Genomic DNA, 18917 nt, shown 5'->3' with positions numbered 1-18917 from the left:
GTTCATCCTCCAGCTTCACTGTGTTTATGTTATGCTAACATAGCTGTGTAGCTAGCGATCACGTAGCACATCATTATATACCAGCTAGCCCAACTTCAGTAACCCTACAAACATTACTGCTGTTTAGTTTTCTGTTGTGGAGGTAAACACAGACGACACGAGAGCTCTCGATTAACACTGCTGGTTTATTACTCATCACCACACAACTGAATACTTTGGTGGGGGGGCGCTCCCAGAGGAAGCAGGGTTGTCCAGTCCAGTGGAAGGCGGGCGTCCACAGCGGGGGGCCTGAGCCGGCACCACCTGATCATCCAGAAGCACATGTGCTGGTTTAAGTCTGTCAATAGAAACAGCCTCCTGCCGACCCCCAAAATCCAAAAGGAAATGCTTCTGGCCCGGTGGACGCAGCGGAGGCCTATGAGCGTCATGCCTGACAAAAACAAACTGCGAAGAGTCCAACGACCTCGGAACAAAGGTGTCGGGCAGACAATGGTGCACTGGGCCAGGAAGAGAAAACGAGTCTCTTGGGGGACGGAGAGACAGCACAGAGGGAGCGAAGCACGGGGGTGGGCTCTCGGGCAAGAATTCCCTGGGGACCCGGAGGGGCTGACCGAGGACAAGTTCAGCCGGGGAAACCCCGAGGTCTTCTTTAACCACGCAGCGCAACCCCAGTAAAACCCATGGAAGGCGGTCAACCCAGTTGCCATCTGTGAGAGAAGCACGGAACGCGGCCTTAAGCGACCGGTGGAAACATTCGCACATCCCGTTGGCCTGCAGGTGGTACGCAGTGGTCCGGTGGACCTTGACCCCTAGGCCGTCAGCCATGGCAGACCAAAGCTCGGAAACGAACTGGGGGCCCCTGTCTGAGGTGATGTCGGCGGGGGGACCGAAACGCGAAACCCACGTTGACAAAAATGCCCTGGCCACTGCTGCTGCTGTAGTGGATGCCAGAGGCACTGCCTTGGGCCAGCGGGTTGTGCGGTCCACTACAGTCAAAAGGTGCGTGAAACCTTGTGACTGCGGCAGAGGACCAACCAGATCCACATGTACATGATCAAAACGCCTCCCTGGAATGCGGAAGGATTCGAGGGGCGCCTGTGTGTGCCTATGGATCTTAGCACGTTGGCATGGGATGCACGCGGCAGCCCAGTCTTTCACCGATTTACGAAGGCCCGGCCAAATGAACCTAGAGCTGACCAGCTTGACCGAGGCCCGGACGCGTGGATGAGAGAGGGTGTGTACGGAGTCGAAAACGCGACGACGCCACGAAAGGGAAACTACAGGACGTGGACGGCTGGTGGAAACGTCACAAAGCAGGCTAGGCCCGCCGTTCCACACGGGTCTGTCCTCCAGTACAAGTCCAGTTTGCGCAGACCGAAGGGCAAGGACGTCCGGGTCGGCCTGTTGGTCAGCGGCCATAGCCTCAAAGTCTATGCCAACATAAACGGGAGAAACCAGCACGTGGGATAGACAGTCAGCCACGCGGTTGGACTTACCAGCCACGTGCTGAATGTCAGTTGTGAACTCGGAAATGGCTGCCAACTGGCACTGCTGGCGCCCGCTCCACGGATCAGAGACCTTGGACATCGCGAATGTCAAGGGTTTATGATCGACGTACGCGGTTAAGCTCCGACCCTCGAGAAAAAAACGAAAATGCCGCGGCGCAAGGTGCAGGGCCAGCAACTCCCTGTCAAAAACGCTATATTTGCGCTCACTGTCCCTAAGCATGCGAGTAAAAAAAGCGAGCGGTTGCCAGACACCGGAGACCCGCTGTTCTAACACTGCACCCACTGCCACGTCCGACGCGTCGGAGGTCAACGCAATCTCCGCCGACGGAAACAGGTGAGCCAGCAGGGCGGCGTTAGCCAGCAGGGCGGCGTTAGCCAGCAGGGCGGCCTTAGCCAGCGCGGTCTTGGCCCCAGAAAATGCCTGGATGCGTTCAAGGAGCCAATCAATCGGGTCCTTCAAGGCAGCATAGAGAGGCTGCAGCAGGTGCGGAGCTCTGGGGAGAAAGGGGTTGTAGAAATTGGGGACGTCTTCGGCGCGTTCGGGAACCTGGTGATACCCCCGCACCAAGTCAATTTTAGAAAAAATTGAGGTGCCGGCGAGGTGGGCGGAAAAATCCTGGATGTGGGGAATGGGGTAACGGTCGTTCTCCGTGACATTATTCAAACGGCGAAAATCCCCACACAGCCGCCACCGACCGTCTGACTTGGGCACCATGTGTAGCGGAGAAGCCCAGGCACTATTCGAGCGCTGCACTATGCCGAGGCGCTCCAATGCGGCAAACTCTTCCCGAGCGACGGAGAGTTTCGCGGGGTCGAGGCGGCGCGCGCGTGCGAACACCGGGGGACCGACCGTCGGAATATAATGTTCAACCCCATGCTTCGTTGCCGTGTTCGAGAAATTAGGAACAGTCAATGCACGACGGGTGGCTAGCGGGTCGAGAGAAGCCACCACATGGTGATATTTCGTGTCGTCAGCCGAGATGCCACGAAGGGCGAACTGAGCCTCCACGTGCACAAACCACGACGGGGGATCGTGAAGCCAAAAGTCCGGCAGCTCGAGCGCTACAGCACACAAGCTGCAGCCGGAGGCAGAGGGCTGGCGGCTGCTGATGCATGCAGAGCGGAGTCAGTGCCACCATCGGACTGCAGCATGTTCAAGTCAGGGGTCACCAATGTGGAGGTAAACACAGACGATACGAGAGCTCTCGATTAACACTGCTGGTTTATTACTCATCACCAGACAACTGAATACATTTCCCTCCAAAACACAGCAACAACACTTCCTGAGAACTGGGTGTGAGTGGAGCCCTCCAGTGGTCCGCCACACTGTCTTCATTTATGTTGGAAGTGATAGCAGAGCTCTACGTTTGAATTTGTTTCAGAAATCTCTCAGTCAGAACATGCTATATCATGTTTAGGTGGAAACAGGCGAGCTAACTTCCTGCTAACGTCTAACATTGTTAAATGTAATAAATTCTGTTTTCATGGATGGCTGGATGTTAAACTTAAATAGTTACACCTGGTAAAGCAGCAACACTGATCATTTTATTAAAGATGAAAGAATTTAAACAGTGTAACTCAGTGATGCTGCAGTGTTCGTTTGACTTTGGGCCCTGAAGCAGAGTTTGGACCCAGACACGGCTAATGACGTCAGACTTAAAGACCGGATAGCGATATTTTTCCCCAAGCTCTATGCACAAACCACAAAATACTACAACATTTTGTAAATGGAATTTTTTCTTTTGTGTTATACGCACAATGTAAACAGTGTGAACTAATCCCCAGTACAATCTCTGGCCATACAAGGCTCTCCAGAGAATATACTGTAGATACTGTACGTACTTGGGCTTATACACAATTTTCAAGCTCGAGCAAACAAAGAACACATTAACCAAACTTTCAGGTGTTTTAGATTACTCTGTGTCATTGTTAAGCAGCAGATCTATGAGGTGCAGCTGTCAGTGAATGCTGCGGACTTGAATGAATTGTTTAGCTCACTTCATTTGTCTAAATACACAATTATACAGCTGCGCCTGCTTTTAAATAAATTATCTTATAGCTTCAGTTATTGCCCTCAACCATGTAGCATTAACAGCTAATCTGCTCTGAAAGTAGTCTCTGACAGCAGCACTGTTGTTAGCGGCCTCAGACCGACTGTTCCTGCGCCCACTGGCATCTTCATACACAGTGTCACTTTCACAACATACTAGTGAGGCTGTTTCAGCAAACGCTGCAATTTGTTTTTTGCACACAATACTTTGTGTTTGTTTCATCAACTAGCTATCTATGCCTTTTTCTAACACCAATTTTTAAAAAATTATTCTTTACTTATTTTGTTGTTTTAAACAACTGTGCTTAGCCTGAGACTACTGCATTGGATTTCATTTATTACACCACGAACAGAGCTGTAGAGTCTTTACAGTTTTGTTGACAAAAACAATACAGGACAACTATGAGGAGTGCATGTTGGGATATTGAGATTTCATCACTGTTTTAGCATGTGGGTAAGTCAGCTGAATCTTAATGAACTTGCTACTTTCCATATCTATTAACTGAGAACGTTTTTATAGCTGTAACGTTTGAAAAGACTTGTGAACATGAAGGCCTGTCCTGATAACAATAATGTCTGCTCAGGAGTCGTTTGACTCTTCTCTTCTCCTAACTTCTTTCATACTGACGAGCTACTTTTAGAGAAAGTAGCTTCGAAATGACTCCTAACTGTAGGACTGACTCACTCCTGATTTTTTGTTTCTTTCATTCTTTCTATTCAGCAGTGAGGAGCTACTTTTAGGTTAGAGTGTTTTGCGAATAATGCTCCCGATAGGTATTATTGATGAGGCAAGAATGAGGGAGGATTAAGAAGATTTTAGCTAACCACAGTGTAAATGTATGCAGTTACTTTAGAGCACAGGTGTCCAACTCCAGGCCTCGAGGGCCGGTGTCCTGCAGGTTTTAGATGTGTCCTTGATCCAACACAGCTGATTTAAAGGCTAAATTACCTCCTCAACATGTGTTGAAGTTCTCCAGAGGCCTGGGAATGAACTAATCATTTGATTCAGGTGTATTGACCCATAGTGAGATCTAAAACCTGCAGGACACCGGCCCTCGAGGCCTACAGCTGGAGTTCGACACCCCTGCTTTAGAGAATACGAAGAAAGCAACATATTGCTTTATTGTGTGGTTGTGAAATCAAAGACCAGCCATGCCTGGACTGCAAGTGGAAACCACCAACAGAAGCTTCATGTTTACTAACAGTATGGAGCCTGTTAACCTCACAGTACAAACCCAGATTCATTTTCAAGAATAAACCAAACTCGAAGAGCTCCAGCGATCTGGCAGTTTTACATCCCCGGTCTGCAAAATGTTGCACAACAAAGAGAAAAACATCTGTTATTTAAATGCTTGTTTAAATGTGTTTAAATATTCCACCCTGCATCTGATCTCATTCATCGCTTCAAAGTCAGTGTCAAATTCAGGCAATGACATCAACCTGCCACTAGGGACTTCTGTCTGTTTAAAGAAGCAACTCTGGCGACCCTGTCAGTCTTGTCCGTGTGGAACGCAGCATTTTTGGTTTTGTTGTTTTTCTTGTGTTTTTTAAACATATTTTCCAAAGATGTTTCTGAAATATTACCTTTTCTGTTTTCCACAATCTTTTGAAATTTTTTGATTCATTTTTATTTTTTTATTTACTTGAATTCATGTTTTTACAAAAAGTTGCACTTTCTGAAATCTTGCAGCATTTGTGCTTTTGCTGCTTTGTTTTCTATATTGACTGCACGAACTTCATGCCCTTCAAGGCGCTTAAACTGAACCCAGTTTAATCTTCAAAATCTCTCCAGCATATCTTCCATCGCTGCAGTTTCCTCCACTTGGAGCGTATGTCAGTGTGCTGTTCTGTACACCTGTTGTGAGGCTTTGTGTTTCCGGTGTGCCTGTCAGGATAGCAGAGCAGGAGAGCAGGCCATGCGTTAAAAGCCTGCCTGATTACAGCCTCTCTCTGATGACAGCAGGATCTTCAGGCTCCATTAGACTCACAGATGTGCTCAACAGTCTTCACCTTTAAACAACGCTTCCTGCCAAACTGTTCAACTTGATGGCTTCACAAGTGAACTGAGATAGACAGATGCATTTACCACGGGAACTTTCAGAGGGAAGAGTTGGTATCAGAATATTTTTTTCTTATCGCTGTGCTATCCAGAGTAGTCTCTGTACTGATTTAAAGGAACACTCACATATTGTCATCTCAGATTCGAGTCAGATACATGCTCTGCTGTTTGCACTGCAAAAGTCTGGAAGTAACACATTTAACAACTTATTGGAAACACGAACAGCTTCTACAAACCCTCTCACCATCCTGTTGCCTTAATGAGGCAGGAAGAAAGAAAATTACAGTGTAAATCACAAATGTATTTTACGTTAAAAAAGAACATATGAAAATCATTTTAAATTCACCATAATTATTATAATTCTGCAAATCTCCCAGGTGTGTTCAATACAAATTTAACATCAGCAAATTTACTGTATCGTTTCTCACTGGTTTGGGTTTGTTTTTGGATCTGACATTGACAAACCTGCGTAATGGACAACTGCTGCCTAAGTGATAACCTGTAGTGATCCCGTATGTGTCAGGAGAATCACACCAGCGGAGACACATTTTTTCTAAACACCGGGTCTCTGTGGCTTTGAAACCCCAAAACACGCTGCGCCAAACATCGGTCCACCCCAAGGATCGGGTCCCCCGACACAAACAGAGTAACATAATGTACGCTGTTAAGTGCCAGGAGGATTACCAGGATTTATACATCAGGGAAACCAAACAACCTCTGGCTACAACACAGAAGAGCTACCTTGTCAGGTCAGGACTCTGCAGTCTATTTACACCTACAGGCCAGTGGACACTCTTTCAATGATGAGGATGTCCACATCCTGGACATGGAGGAATGCTGGTTTGAGGGCGGAGTCAAGGAGGCCATTTACGTAAAAAGGAAAGGACCATCTCTGAATCAATATTTAATATTTAAATAACGGCAGAGACAATATTTCTGACAGCGATGGCTGCAGGTGGACCTACGTCAAACTATCAAATGTACCTGAATGAAATCTAAATGCTGCCTCGGTGGAACGATGAAACTCATGTTTGTACAAAGGAGTAACCACGGTCAGAAACACAGTTCTTATACAGGATTTCTCTCTGTTTCTGTGTGCTTACAGTCTAACATTCACACTTTGATGAGTACGTCGGAAACAAGGATATTTGGACATGTGGGCTGGCTCCGCCACCTGATCCTCAACCTTATATAATCTACATTAAGAGTGTCTTGTGTTCCTTGTTTCTCATTCTTCTATTTCCACGTTTTCGTAAATTTATATTTGTTCTCAAACATTTGATTCAAATGTTACTTTAGCGATGAGTCTGCCAGACTAATGTGTTTTGTGTGAGGTAATGACGGAGCATCGAGTCATAAGATGTACCCAAACACAGACAAACATTCACCACCTGAGAGCTGGTTTACTATTTATTTCATTGTGATCCAAGGTGGTGTTCAAACTTAAAAAATGAATGAAATAAAATAAATCAGCACAGCAGTAACCATGGCAACTGCAGATAGTACTCATCAGTCGTATGTATATATACGATCTTTTCTGCTCATCCTTTGATCCGAAGTCAAGTTTCCCTCTATCAGCAGAACGAGGAGAAGGCAAAACAGAAGCAGCTGTAGAGTAAACACAGTGGGAGCACTGACACTTTATTATCTTATAGCAGCACTTCACCTCCTCCTCCACCTGCCCCTCTTTGTGCTCTAAATGCAGCCTTTCAGTTTGCTGCTTTTCCTCCATCCTGCTGCGTGATAATACCATTGATTTATGGAGCTGCTGACTCTGGCTTCTAATGGCCCGTTCGCTACAATAAACATCTCAAGGCTAAAAACGGAGCGTTGCCTATTGATCAGCCATGTTTACCAGCTCTGGCACGTCGTCTTCCACAAAGGAAAACTTACAAAACAGGTCAACAAATAAGGCGGTGTCACAAATACTAAATACACAGTCACGTTTAGCAAATGACTGAGTTTCTCATTTTGCTATCAAAGTTTTTGTTCTCAGTAAAAAAGTTGCAACAATGTGCGAAATATAAATTTTTAAAAAAGGATTCAGATTATTGAACGCAAGCATCTTTGTAATGACCCTGGTATGAAACACACACACACACACACACAAACACAAACAGGCCTGAGTGGCTGTTTAGGTTTTTGGTCATTTACAGTGTTCAGAGCTGATCACTCTGTTCGTGTATTGCTCCTGCTCCCAGGTCGACCCGCGCTGCCACCCAGCAGGCCCGACCAGCTCCTGCAAAGCCTGATTACTATGATGAAGCGAGCTGGGCCACCTGAACCTACTGCTCCCCCCACCCTGCGGCTCAGAACCACACCCCGCCACATGTAAAATCTAACTTTACTTGAAAGTGATGAAAAAATATCAATAAATAATTTTTCGGATGGCAACATTTTGAAGCATCATCTTCACATACAAAAGTTAGTCCACGAGGTTCTGTGCTGCGACCAGTACTTTTCACATGATACAGTATTTTTCTTTTAGGTGATAGTATTTGAAAAAAAAAGCCATATATAAATTTATTGTCCAGCTTTATTTAGTCGGGAACTAGTTAATCTACAAACATCTCTTAAAGCCATACATGACCTCTAATTTACTGCTTCTAAATTCAGACAAAACTGGCCTTATTAAACTTGCTCCTAAAAATATTAAAATATGATTATCTCGGGCTCCGGTAACACTGTGACGAATCTTTGACACAATTTGTCCATCAAGAAAACGTGTAGGACCACCTTTATTCCTCGTTCATTCATTAATCACCAAAGTTAAAAGAAACATCCTGTCTCAGAGTGACGCTGAAAAGCTTTTGCATGCATTTGTTACTTGTAGGGTTATTATGAAGTGGCTCTAAAAGCTCCCTGAAAGGATTTCAGTTGATGCAGAGCGCTGCAAAGTACTAACTGGGACCAGAGAGTGAGATCATATTTCTTCCCGTTTAGCTTCTCTTCATTGGTTCCCTGTTAAACTCAGAATTTTATTTAACATTCATCTCCTCACACAAAGAAACTTGAATAATTAGGTGTTGTGGCATAATGTCCAGACCTCGTTGAACTGCGTCCTTTACATCGCTCAGGATGTGATGGAGAGCTTGCAGCCGGTTTAAGGACCTGCTTGCCGTGCTGACAGGTGAGCATAGAGCTGTTTCCTTTGTTTACAGTTTTTTCTGATGGCTTTAACCCTAACTGTGATTCTTATAGCACAATTTCTAAAACTATTGATACTTATAGCAAAACCACTCACTGAGTTTGCAAAACTAAAAGCACAAACACTGCTTTGCACTCAGTTTGCCATTTTGTAACACACACTTTGCAAACCTGTAGCTACAATCCACTGCACAGCACTCTTTTTGCAGAACTGTAAACACAACTCAATGCTTTACACTCAATTTCCAAATGATCAACGCACTCCTAGCAAAACTATACACATTTATGGCCATTATTTACACTATTTTGCCAACTGTCTGGCACACTGCCACATGTGAAAACTTTTTTAGATAATTAGTTCACTTTGCAATCAGCCCAAGCACTATAATACAGGTAAGCTGTGTGTGCGGAGTACAATGGAGGGAGCAGGAAGAGTGAGAAGTAGAGGCCAAGCAAGAGGACGTGGAGGTGAAGAAGTAGGAGGAAGAGGACGACAAGGACAAGGAGGACCAAGAGGAGGACGAGGAGGGGGGAGAGGACGAGGAGGGGGGAGAGGACAAGGAGGGGGGATAGGAAGGGTAAGAAGAGTAAGAAATAAAATTGCTGATGACATCAGAGCTACAATAGTGGGCCATGTAATCAACCGTGGAATGACCCTGAGGGTAGCTGGCCAACGGGTCCAGCCTAACTCGAGCCGCTACACTGTAGCAAGTACCATAAGGACATTTTGAAATGAGAATCGGTTAGTACAGTCACTTTGCACAAAGATTTGTAGCACTGCCATATGCCAATGAGAAACACACCAATACCATAGATGTAAAAATACTGAAATTGTTACTTTACAGAATTGCTAGATGACCAGATGCTGGGGCAGAGGAAGCATGTTCACTGCAGACCAAGAAACCCATATAGTCATTATGGCGATTGCAAATAATCCTATACTTGGAAATAAACACTTGTGTTTGTTTTGATGTGTGTGAATAAACACCAGTACTTGAAGTTTGGATCCCTCTATGCTTATGGATCTATGACAGAAGTATGAGCTCAAACTGACATAGCCTACCTTGTGCACAGAGAAAGCAAAAGCCAGATGTGTTTTGTATTCATACCATCAGTGTGTAGTTGGTGCATTGTGTGCTTAGTAGATGATGGCTTGTGTTACAGTTTTTTCTGATTGCTTAAGCACATTTTTTGTAACTATTGGCTAATTTTGCAAAACTCTACACACAAATAAGAAAACCTGTCACCCAATAATCAAAACATTGTAGTTCTCTTGCAAAAGCAAACACACCTAGATTAACTCTTCACACCTTCGTAAAAATGGTGTTTCTGTATCAAATAGTACACACAAGCCATCATCTACTAAGCACACAATGCGCCAACTACACACTGATGGTATGAATACAAAACACATCTGGCTTTTGCTTTCTCTGTGCACAAGGTAGGCTATGTCAGTTTGAGCTCATACTTCTGTCATAGATCCATAAGCATAGAGGGATCCAAACTTCAAGTACTGGCATTTATTCACACACATCAAAACAAACACAAGTGTTTATTTCCAAGTATAGGATTATTTGCAATCGCCATAATGACTATATGGGTTTCTTGGTCTGCAGTGAACATGCTTCCTCTGCCCCAGCATCTGGTCATCTAGCAATTCTGTAAAGTAACAATTTCAGTATTTTTACATCTATGGTATTGGTGTGTTTCTCATTGGCATATGGCAGTGCTACAAATCTTTGTGCAAAGTGACTGTACTAACCGATTCTCATTTCAAAATGTCCTTATGGTACTTGCTACAGTGTAGCGGCTCGAGTTAGGCTGGACCCGTTGGCCAGCTACCCTCAGGGTCATTCCACGGTTGATTACATGGCCCACTATTGTAGCTCTGATGTCATCAGTAATTCTATTTCTTACTCTTCCTACCCTTCCTCTCCCCCCTCCTCATCTTCCTCTCCCCCCTCCTCGTCCTCCTCTCCCCCCTCCTCGTCCTCCTCTTGGTCCTCCTTGTCCTTGTCGTCCTCTTCATCCTACTTCTTCACCTCCACGTCCTCTTCCTCGGCCTCCTCTACTTCTCACTCTTCCTGCTCCCTCCATTGTACTCCGCACACACAGCTTACCTGTATTATAGTGCTTAGGCTGATTGCAAAGTGAACTAATTATCTAAAAAAGTTTTCACATGTGAAAGTGTGCCAGACAGTTGGCAAAATAGTGTAAATAACAGCAATAAATGTGTATAGTTTTGCTAGGAGTGCGTTGATCATTTGGAAATTGAGTGTAAAGCATTGAGTTGTGTTTACAGTTCTGCAAAAAGAGTGCTGTGCAGTGGATTGTAGCTACAGGTTTGCAAAGTGTGTGTTACAAAATGGCAAACTGAGTGCAAAGCAGTGTTTGTGCTTTTAGTTTTGCAAACTCAGTGAGTGGTTTTGCTATAAGTATCAATAGTTTTAGAAATTGTGCTACAGGAATCACAGTTAGGGTTAAAGCCATCAGAAAAAACTGTAACTGTTGGTGTGAAGAGTTACAGTTTTTTCTGAATGCTTAAACCCTAACTGTGATTCCTGTAGCACAATCTCTAAAACTATTCAGACTTATAGCAAAACCACTCACTGAGTTTGCAAAACTAAAAGCACAAAAACTGCTTTGCACTCAGTTTGCAATTTTGTAACACACACTTTGCAAAACTGTAGGCACAATTCACTGCACAACACTCAATTACCAAATTTCCATCACACTCCTAGCAAAAGTATACACATGTATGGCTATCATTAACACTAATTTGCCAACTGTCTGGCACACTTTCACATGTGAAAACTTTTTTAGATAATTAGTTCACTTTGCAATCAGCCTAAGCACTATAATACAGGTAAGCTGTGTGTGCGGAGTACAATGGAGGGAGCAGGAAGAGTGAGAAGTAGAGGAGGCCGAGGAAGAGGACGTGGAGGTGAAGAAGTAGGATGAAGAGGACGACAAGGACAAGGAGGAGCAAGAGGAAGACGAGGAGGGGGGAGAGGAAGATGATGAGGGGGGAGAGGAAGCATGTTCACTGCAGACCGAGTAACCCATATAGTCATTATGGCGATTGCAAATAATCCTATACTTGGAAATAAACACTTGTGTTTGTTTTGATGTGTGTGAATAAACACCAGTACTTGAAGTTTGGATCCCTCTATGCTTATGGATCTATGACAGAAGTATGAGCTCAAACTGACATAGCCTACCTTGTGCACAGAGAAAGCAAAAGCCAGATGTGTTTTGTATTCATACCATCAGTGTGCAGTTGGCGCATTGTGTGCTTAGTAGATGATGGCTTGTGTGTACTATTTGATACGGAAACACCATTTTTACGAAGGTGTGAAGAGTTAATCTAGCTGTGTTTGCTTTTGCAAGAGAACTACAATGTTTTGATTATTGGGTGACAGGTTTTCTTATTTGTGTGAAGAGTTTTGCAAAATTAGCCAATAGTTACAAAAAATGTGCTTAAGCAATCAGAAAAAACTGTAAGCAAGGGTTATTCACTTTTACAAGAAAACTACAATGTTTTGCTGATTGGGTGAAGGGTTTTCTTATTTGTGTGTAGAGTTTTGCAAAAATAGCCAATAGTTACGAAAAATGTGCTCAAGCCATCAGAAAAAACTGTAAGCTCCAGATCACAAAAGTTAAAAAAGCTAATCTGTTTTACTGCATTATAATAGAGCGTCTGACATTCCTTGTTTCTGAAAGAGTTTACTGACTTTTTTGTTGTTAACTCTGAAATTGTCACTTATTGTGATTCTTCTTCTGATTTGCTACATAGTTACATAGATGAGTCCACAGAATTCATCGCTCCCTAAATCAGGCCCCACTTGGAACAAGGGACGTGTTTTAGATTTAGTTTTTACTCTAATCGACTTTCCCTGCTCTGAGAACATTTTATTTATAACCACATTTATATTCTTTTTAATTTATTGTCTGATTCTAATCATCCTTCTGGCTGTCAACCTCTCGCACTTTTAATCAGATAAACAGATACATTTTCGGCTGTTTTTAACCTTGATGATGCTTTTTTCCTGAATAATGATATCAATTTCACGCTGCATTCTTTTAATGATCACTTTTTATGTGTTTTTGATAAAATGGCTCCTTTTAAAAAAAACAGAAATACCTCTTTGGCTAATTTCTGGATGAATGACACCGTGGATGAACGACACCGTTCAGCGTTTCAGCTGAGTGTTTGTGGAAATCCACAAAGCTCCAGGTACGTCTTAGTCATCTTTTGCAAGGGATATAGATTTTTCAAACTTAATCCATAAGAGAAGAAGATATCCAAAAGTTCTGACACTATTAGAAACATTCTTACACCTGTATCTCCAGCTGTTCACTCTTCTTAGAGTTTCAAATATTAATATTATCATATTTTTATGCATAGAGATGCATTGTTCTGTTGGATATTTCTGCAGTCTTTTACACAGTTGACCACAGAGTGTAACTTTTGATCTCCCTTTCGGTTTTTATAAGCATGCCCGCTGTGCTGCACAGACTTGTTTGAAATAAATCAAAGCATGTATGAACTGATCATACATGATTCATAATGCATTATTCCTTTGCCTGAGTGTCTATGCCTGGATCACTTGCAAACACTCCAGAGTGACATGTGAAGCTGCTCGTCAAGTCCTCTGAAAGGTCCCGTGTAACACCAATATGGCTACCCTTAAAGGTTTAGTTTAATACTTAGGTGATCACTTTCAGAGCTCCGCATGGTGAAATGCCTTCTTATGTTAGTGAAGTACCTCAGGAGGTTAGCCAATCAAGCCAAGCTTGCTGGCTGTACCTAGGTCGAGGTTACAGTAGGTTTGGTTAAAATTGAGACTGTGCTTTCAAGGTTGTGGCTCCCAAGTTGTGGAAGTCACTTACATTGGACTTAATGGAGTTACTGTTGATACCTCAAAAAGATATCTGAGACCCGCGTGTCCGTTTATACTGTTTGTTTCAGTTACTGATTGATTTAGTTTTCTGCGTTCACTTTCACCCACTGGTTGTTAAATGTTAGGATAAGATCATGGTTTTGGTTTCACAACAGTAACCCTGCAGCCCTGATGAGCTGCGTGTGACAGTGCATCATGGCCCACAACCGATGGACACTATGTTAGCAGCTTTCTTGCCAAAAATGAGAACAGGTTAGGTCAGCTGGAGCTGTGGATACCCTATCTCCTTTCCCCCCTCTACATCTGTGTAAATCCATCCATCCATTCTCTTACACTTATCTTTATCAGGGTTGAAGGGGGGCTGGAGCCTATTCCAGTGACCATAGGACAAGAGGTGAGGTACACCGATCGTTCGCACTCACATTCACACTTATGGGCAATTTAAATCACTAGTTAATCTAACCCCACTAACTGAAAGCCAGGAGAGAACGCATGCAAACACCGGGAGAACATGCAAGCTCCACAGTGAAAGGCCCCGGCCAGGCGGCTGAGTCTCAGGACCTTCTTGCTGCTGCCCCATCACTTTAAATTAAACAGTAAACTAACATAAATATGTTTTAAATAAGCACTTGTGAAAATAAATGCAGGAATTGTAAAGTTGTTTAGCTACATTTCAAGGGTAAACAACGCTTTGTGACTCCTAGTTTTGTGTCAGTGTAAGCTAAATATCTTTGCACATTTGGTATAGGACGTGTAAATATAGTAAATAACTGCATTGGTTCAGGCCAACTGGTTTGAGAGGCATGTCCACTAACCACTTTGGAAGACAACGTGTTAAAAGCTTCTGAAATGGTCACACTGTAAGGTGAAGTGAAAAGCCTCCCTCCTAATAGCAGGGTGAGACACATAATCACTTAAATGTGTGGATGATGGCACCCATTTTGAGAAAGTCTCTCTAAAAGCCATCTTACGTATGAAAGAGAGTGAGAGAAAGAAGTTCAAATGACACATCTGCGCAGTCGCTGCCTGGGTGTGAATGTCGGCCGTAGTCGTCCCAGCTCCATCGGAAAAATGTGTGGACCACTACTGCTCCACCCAGCAGGGTGTTCTGATGAGTCTCCCAATCCTGTCACTGGTTTTTGTGCAGACACCATAAATTTCCACGCACACTGGTGTCATTGATGCATGCTTTTGCTTTCCAATAAGCCCACATTCATTAGCAAGGACACAAAACCTCCAGATTGGAATGCTATATTCAGTCTGTACATAGACTACTGTGTCTATAATGCATTGGGTGTTTGCAACAGGTGTTATTTTACCATAACTGCTAATTGAAGTGTAGCTGTTGTGTGGTGCACTGCAATTAAAAACCAACAATGTTTCTGGCTGCGTGCACACACACACACTATGTGTCTGCCGCTCAGCGACAGCTCCTATGTGTGAGCAGACTGAAATTATGCGACTTGTTAGTCTTCACTGCTGGGGAAGCCTGTATCTGAGAATTAAAGGTGCCAAAAACAAAAAATGCACAATTTATTTTATTTTACTGGTTTAAAACAAAGCAATTAAAACATTTAAATGAACAGAATTAATAACTGCGTTAGTTAGCACAGTTATCTCACTGCAAGAAGGTCCTAGGTTCAAATCCACCACCTGGCCAGGGCCTCTCTGTGTGCAGCTGTTCTCCCCGCGTGTGTGTGGGTGCTCCAGCTTCCTCCCACAGTCCACAGACATGCAGTTAGTGGGGTTAGGTTAACTGGTGAAAAATCCCCATAGGCATGAATAGTCGTCTGTATCTGCGTTAGTCCTGTCACAGATTGGTGATTCTTGCTCTATGGAAGATGGAATAGTTTCCAGCTCCCCCACAAACCTGAATTGGATAAGTGGAAGAGAACGGAGGGATGGATAATAGCTGTGGTTTATGTCAAACTTCTTTTTTTATGTAGCCTGCTGTTGAAGTTTGAAACACAGCTCACATGGAAACCAGTACTGGTGACTAATATGAACCAAGAAGCAACCTGTGGTGCTGAAGAATGTGCCACAAACTGAGCCACGTGAGGCTGAATCAAATTAACCCTCACGCGTTAAAATGGGACTGTGATCTTTGTGCAGCCAAATAGCTGTCTAAGTTGTCATATAACCTGTTGGTCATGTGACCGTAGTACATAGCAATTTTCACGTACGTACATAGGAACCAGCTTTTGCTATACAATTCTGAAGGAGTGTGCTGTGTCAAAGTGCATGATTCTGACACATTTAGGGATTCGGTTTAAGACACAGGGTTATCTGTGTTGTTGTGGAGAGATCAGGCTCTTCGTTAGTTTTTGTTCTCAGTCCATTTACATCTTTGGGTTTCTCACCTACCAGGCTGTTAATTAAACTGGCATCTCAGCCATACATCAGCTCCTGATTAGACGGGTAAAGCAAAATGCCAACAGACACATACAGCTTGGAAATCAGGACTGAGAATCAGTGGCCTTTTCCATTTCTTTGTGCACATACTTAAACTCCTTTGGGCAGCATGCATCCTAAAAGAAACCCACTCTGCAGAATATGTTTGAATATTTAATTTATCCTCAGGTGTTGAAAATGTCTCATTAGCTGGTGTTAACAGCACTGTATCATCTATTTATGTGGAGCTAAGTTTGCTACAATTTTATTAATGTGTAAAAAAACAAAAAAAGCAGAGTTTGTTCTGGCAGAGGAACCTTATTACTGTGTCCCGGCCGTGCGGTCAGGGGTGACTGACAGCAGTTTTGGTAAATGGGGCCAGGTTTCAATTAGCTTTGTCCTCAGGGGGGAACAGAAGCTGCTCAGCCACAGCAATGAGCACAGAAACCTGCCAAGACCACTTTTCATCTCTGTAGGTCCAAAGGGAAAAAACAAACAACAGTAGAAGTCCTGTGTTTCACTCTCCATTTACTCACTGAGAGACACGCTGCCTGATTCTAGTGTTAGCCACTGAAAAAGCTTGCCTGCAGCTCTTAATGGTTTTTACAGAAGTTTTGGTTCAGTTGCTAAAACCAACTTCGCTTCTTAACATCCACCAGCTCATCAGACACCGGTTAGGGTTAGGTTAACATCAGGGTTCTTATAGCAGAAGGCCAGATGCTGTAAGAGATTTGGGACAAGGTCAAAATGGAACTTAACCATAACTGTTGAATGTTAAGGCCTCACCGATCCTAAATAGGATCCTTGTTATTGTTGATCACTGGCACTCGTGATAGTTTCTGTTTATTTCCAAATAGATTTGGGAATTCAGTCTTCACTGGTCTGAAAAGAATCGCATCATTCTGATGTAAAGTTTGATCATAAACATCATACAGTACAAATAAAATAAGAATATTACAATAGGATACTGAAAGTCACTGCAGATGTATGTTTCAACGTAAGGAACCATCGTTTGAAATATTTGATATATAGTATCCAAAAACGTAATTTATGCAAAAAGTAATTGATGTCTGATGACCCCGGATTGTACGAATAACATTTTATGTCTTCAGCTGGACCGAGGATAACAACGACCCTTAGCCTTAGTATGTCATCTGTCCGGTGAAGTTGTCTAACACTATCAAACCTGTAAACGGTCCAGGATGGAATGGAGGGAGTCATTTTGCCGATGACAAACAGTTATATCTCTTCTGCAGGCCTGATTCCTCCCTCCCACCTTCTTTTCTTACAGAATGCATATCAGAATTAATTAATCCTGGTTCAGCTCTCATTTTCTTAATTCAGATTCAGATTCAGAAGACTTTATTTATCCCCAAGGGGCAATTAAGAGACTGACCTTACTGACCGTACTGAGTGACATATGTGACCGTAATGCATACGGTCACATATGTCACTCAAAGATCACATTGGGGAGACAGGTCAGGTTAGGTAGCTGGCCGGTCAGCCGCACGAGCAGCGACCCGGAACCGAACCACAATGGAAAATGCACAACATGAGGAAAGACGAGGAGAAAAAAGAACTCCCCCCAGACTGAGCTCCAACAGGGAGATCAGTTTGAGAACAGAAAAAAACACCTCAGCCCATGAATCATCACATCTCACAACATGGAAGACATAAGCTTCGAAGCGTTTGGGGGGGTGAGTGTAGGTCTGTGTCAGTGTGTGTGTGTGTGTGTGTGTGTGTGTGTGTGTGTGTTCCGTGTCAAGAGAAAGTGTCCCTTCACCCGGTTAAGCAAAAGTCAACAATCTTCGGTCGACGCGGGTGGCCTTGAATGAGGAGGGAGAGAGTCACAACAAACAGTCTTATTATCTAAGGGACAGTTTTGTTATTCCCGTCAGCTTTTGCTTTGAGCATCCAGCTGGCGCCAGGTGAGCCGCATGAGATGAAGATGGTAGTTGTTTTGGTTAGTGTGAACAAACTGCATCCAATTTTACAGTTGGTCTAACGTCCGTCACTGGTCACCAGGTCTCTCAATTCCCGTTGTTCTTCTCCAAGAGCTTATCCATATTGCGTTAAAAAAACACACAGTCTGAGTACTCACAGTCCTGCCCATCGTCTATCATGACGGCCAGCCTTGTGGGATTTTAAACAGCTGTAGCCGCTTCTTGTTCTTCGATAAGCCAGGTCCGAGCCAGCTCCAGTCAGCCAGAACTCTGTTATCGTAGTTCCGAATTGGTAGATGTTGTTCAATGTCCTCCATCAAAAGTGTTGCCAGACACACAACGCAACCAACCATCGAGTATCCGGCAGAGAACATCTCCGCAGGACATCGGGCTCTCCCAAGCCCAGGAAGGTGTCAATTCCGTTAAAGGAGCAGTTAATCAAATCCATAATTCTTCTTTATGTTTTTAGAAAACAAGTCTGGGAGACTCTCTGAGGGTTAGAGAATAAGTGAGACTATACAAAAGACATGAGAAGCCAAGCAGGAAAGATAAGGGAGAGGGAGAAAGTGCGACTTCCTCCGTCAAGAGCCAAGAGAAGTGAGGATAAAACTGAAATCCTCCTTGTTGGCACTAAATCCAACCGACTGAAGGTGAACCATTTTTCTCTCATTATTAATAACTCCACAGTTTTCCCCTCACCTCAGGTTAAGAGCCTTGGTGTCATCCTAGACAGTTCACTATTCTGAAAATCTCACATCAGTAATCTCACCTGTTGCCTGTTTCCATCTACGCAACTGAAGTTCTATTTCCACCCAGTCTACGTCCATTCGTATCCATAGTCTACCTCCTGTATTGACTGTTATAATTCTCTCATGGTGGTCTCGCATGGTCTTCCCCAAAAATCCCTCCATGAGC

The 18917-nt window shown here is 43.7% G+C and overlaps 1 protein-coding gene across 1 annotated transcript; it reads right to left on the bottom strand.

The window, feature by feature from the left end:
• Positions 1–1711: 1711 nt before the first annotated feature.
• Positions 1712–18450, bottom strand: LOC120722601. Its single transcript, XM_040013627.1, has 3 exons — positions 18353–18450; positions 1792–2611; positions 1712–1720 (listed from the first exon to the last, which is right to left on the bottom strand). Exons 1-3 carry the CDS (start codon positions 18448–18450, stop codon positions 1712–1714), a joined length of 927 nt encoding a protein of 308 aa, XP_039869561.1.
• Positions 18451–18917: the final 467 nt, after the last annotated feature.

The sequence above is a fragment of the Simochromis diagramma genome, unplaced genomic scaffold, assembly GCF_900408965.1.
Source record: "Simochromis diagramma unplaced genomic scaffold, fSimDia1.1 OVJJ01000652.1, whole genome shotgun sequence".
NCBI lineage: Eukaryota > Metazoa > Chordata > Actinopteri > Cichliformes > Cichlidae > Simochromis > Simochromis diagramma.
The sequence above is the reverse complement of the archived record's forward strand: the minus strand, read 5'-3'. Positions and strand labels throughout refer to the sequence as shown.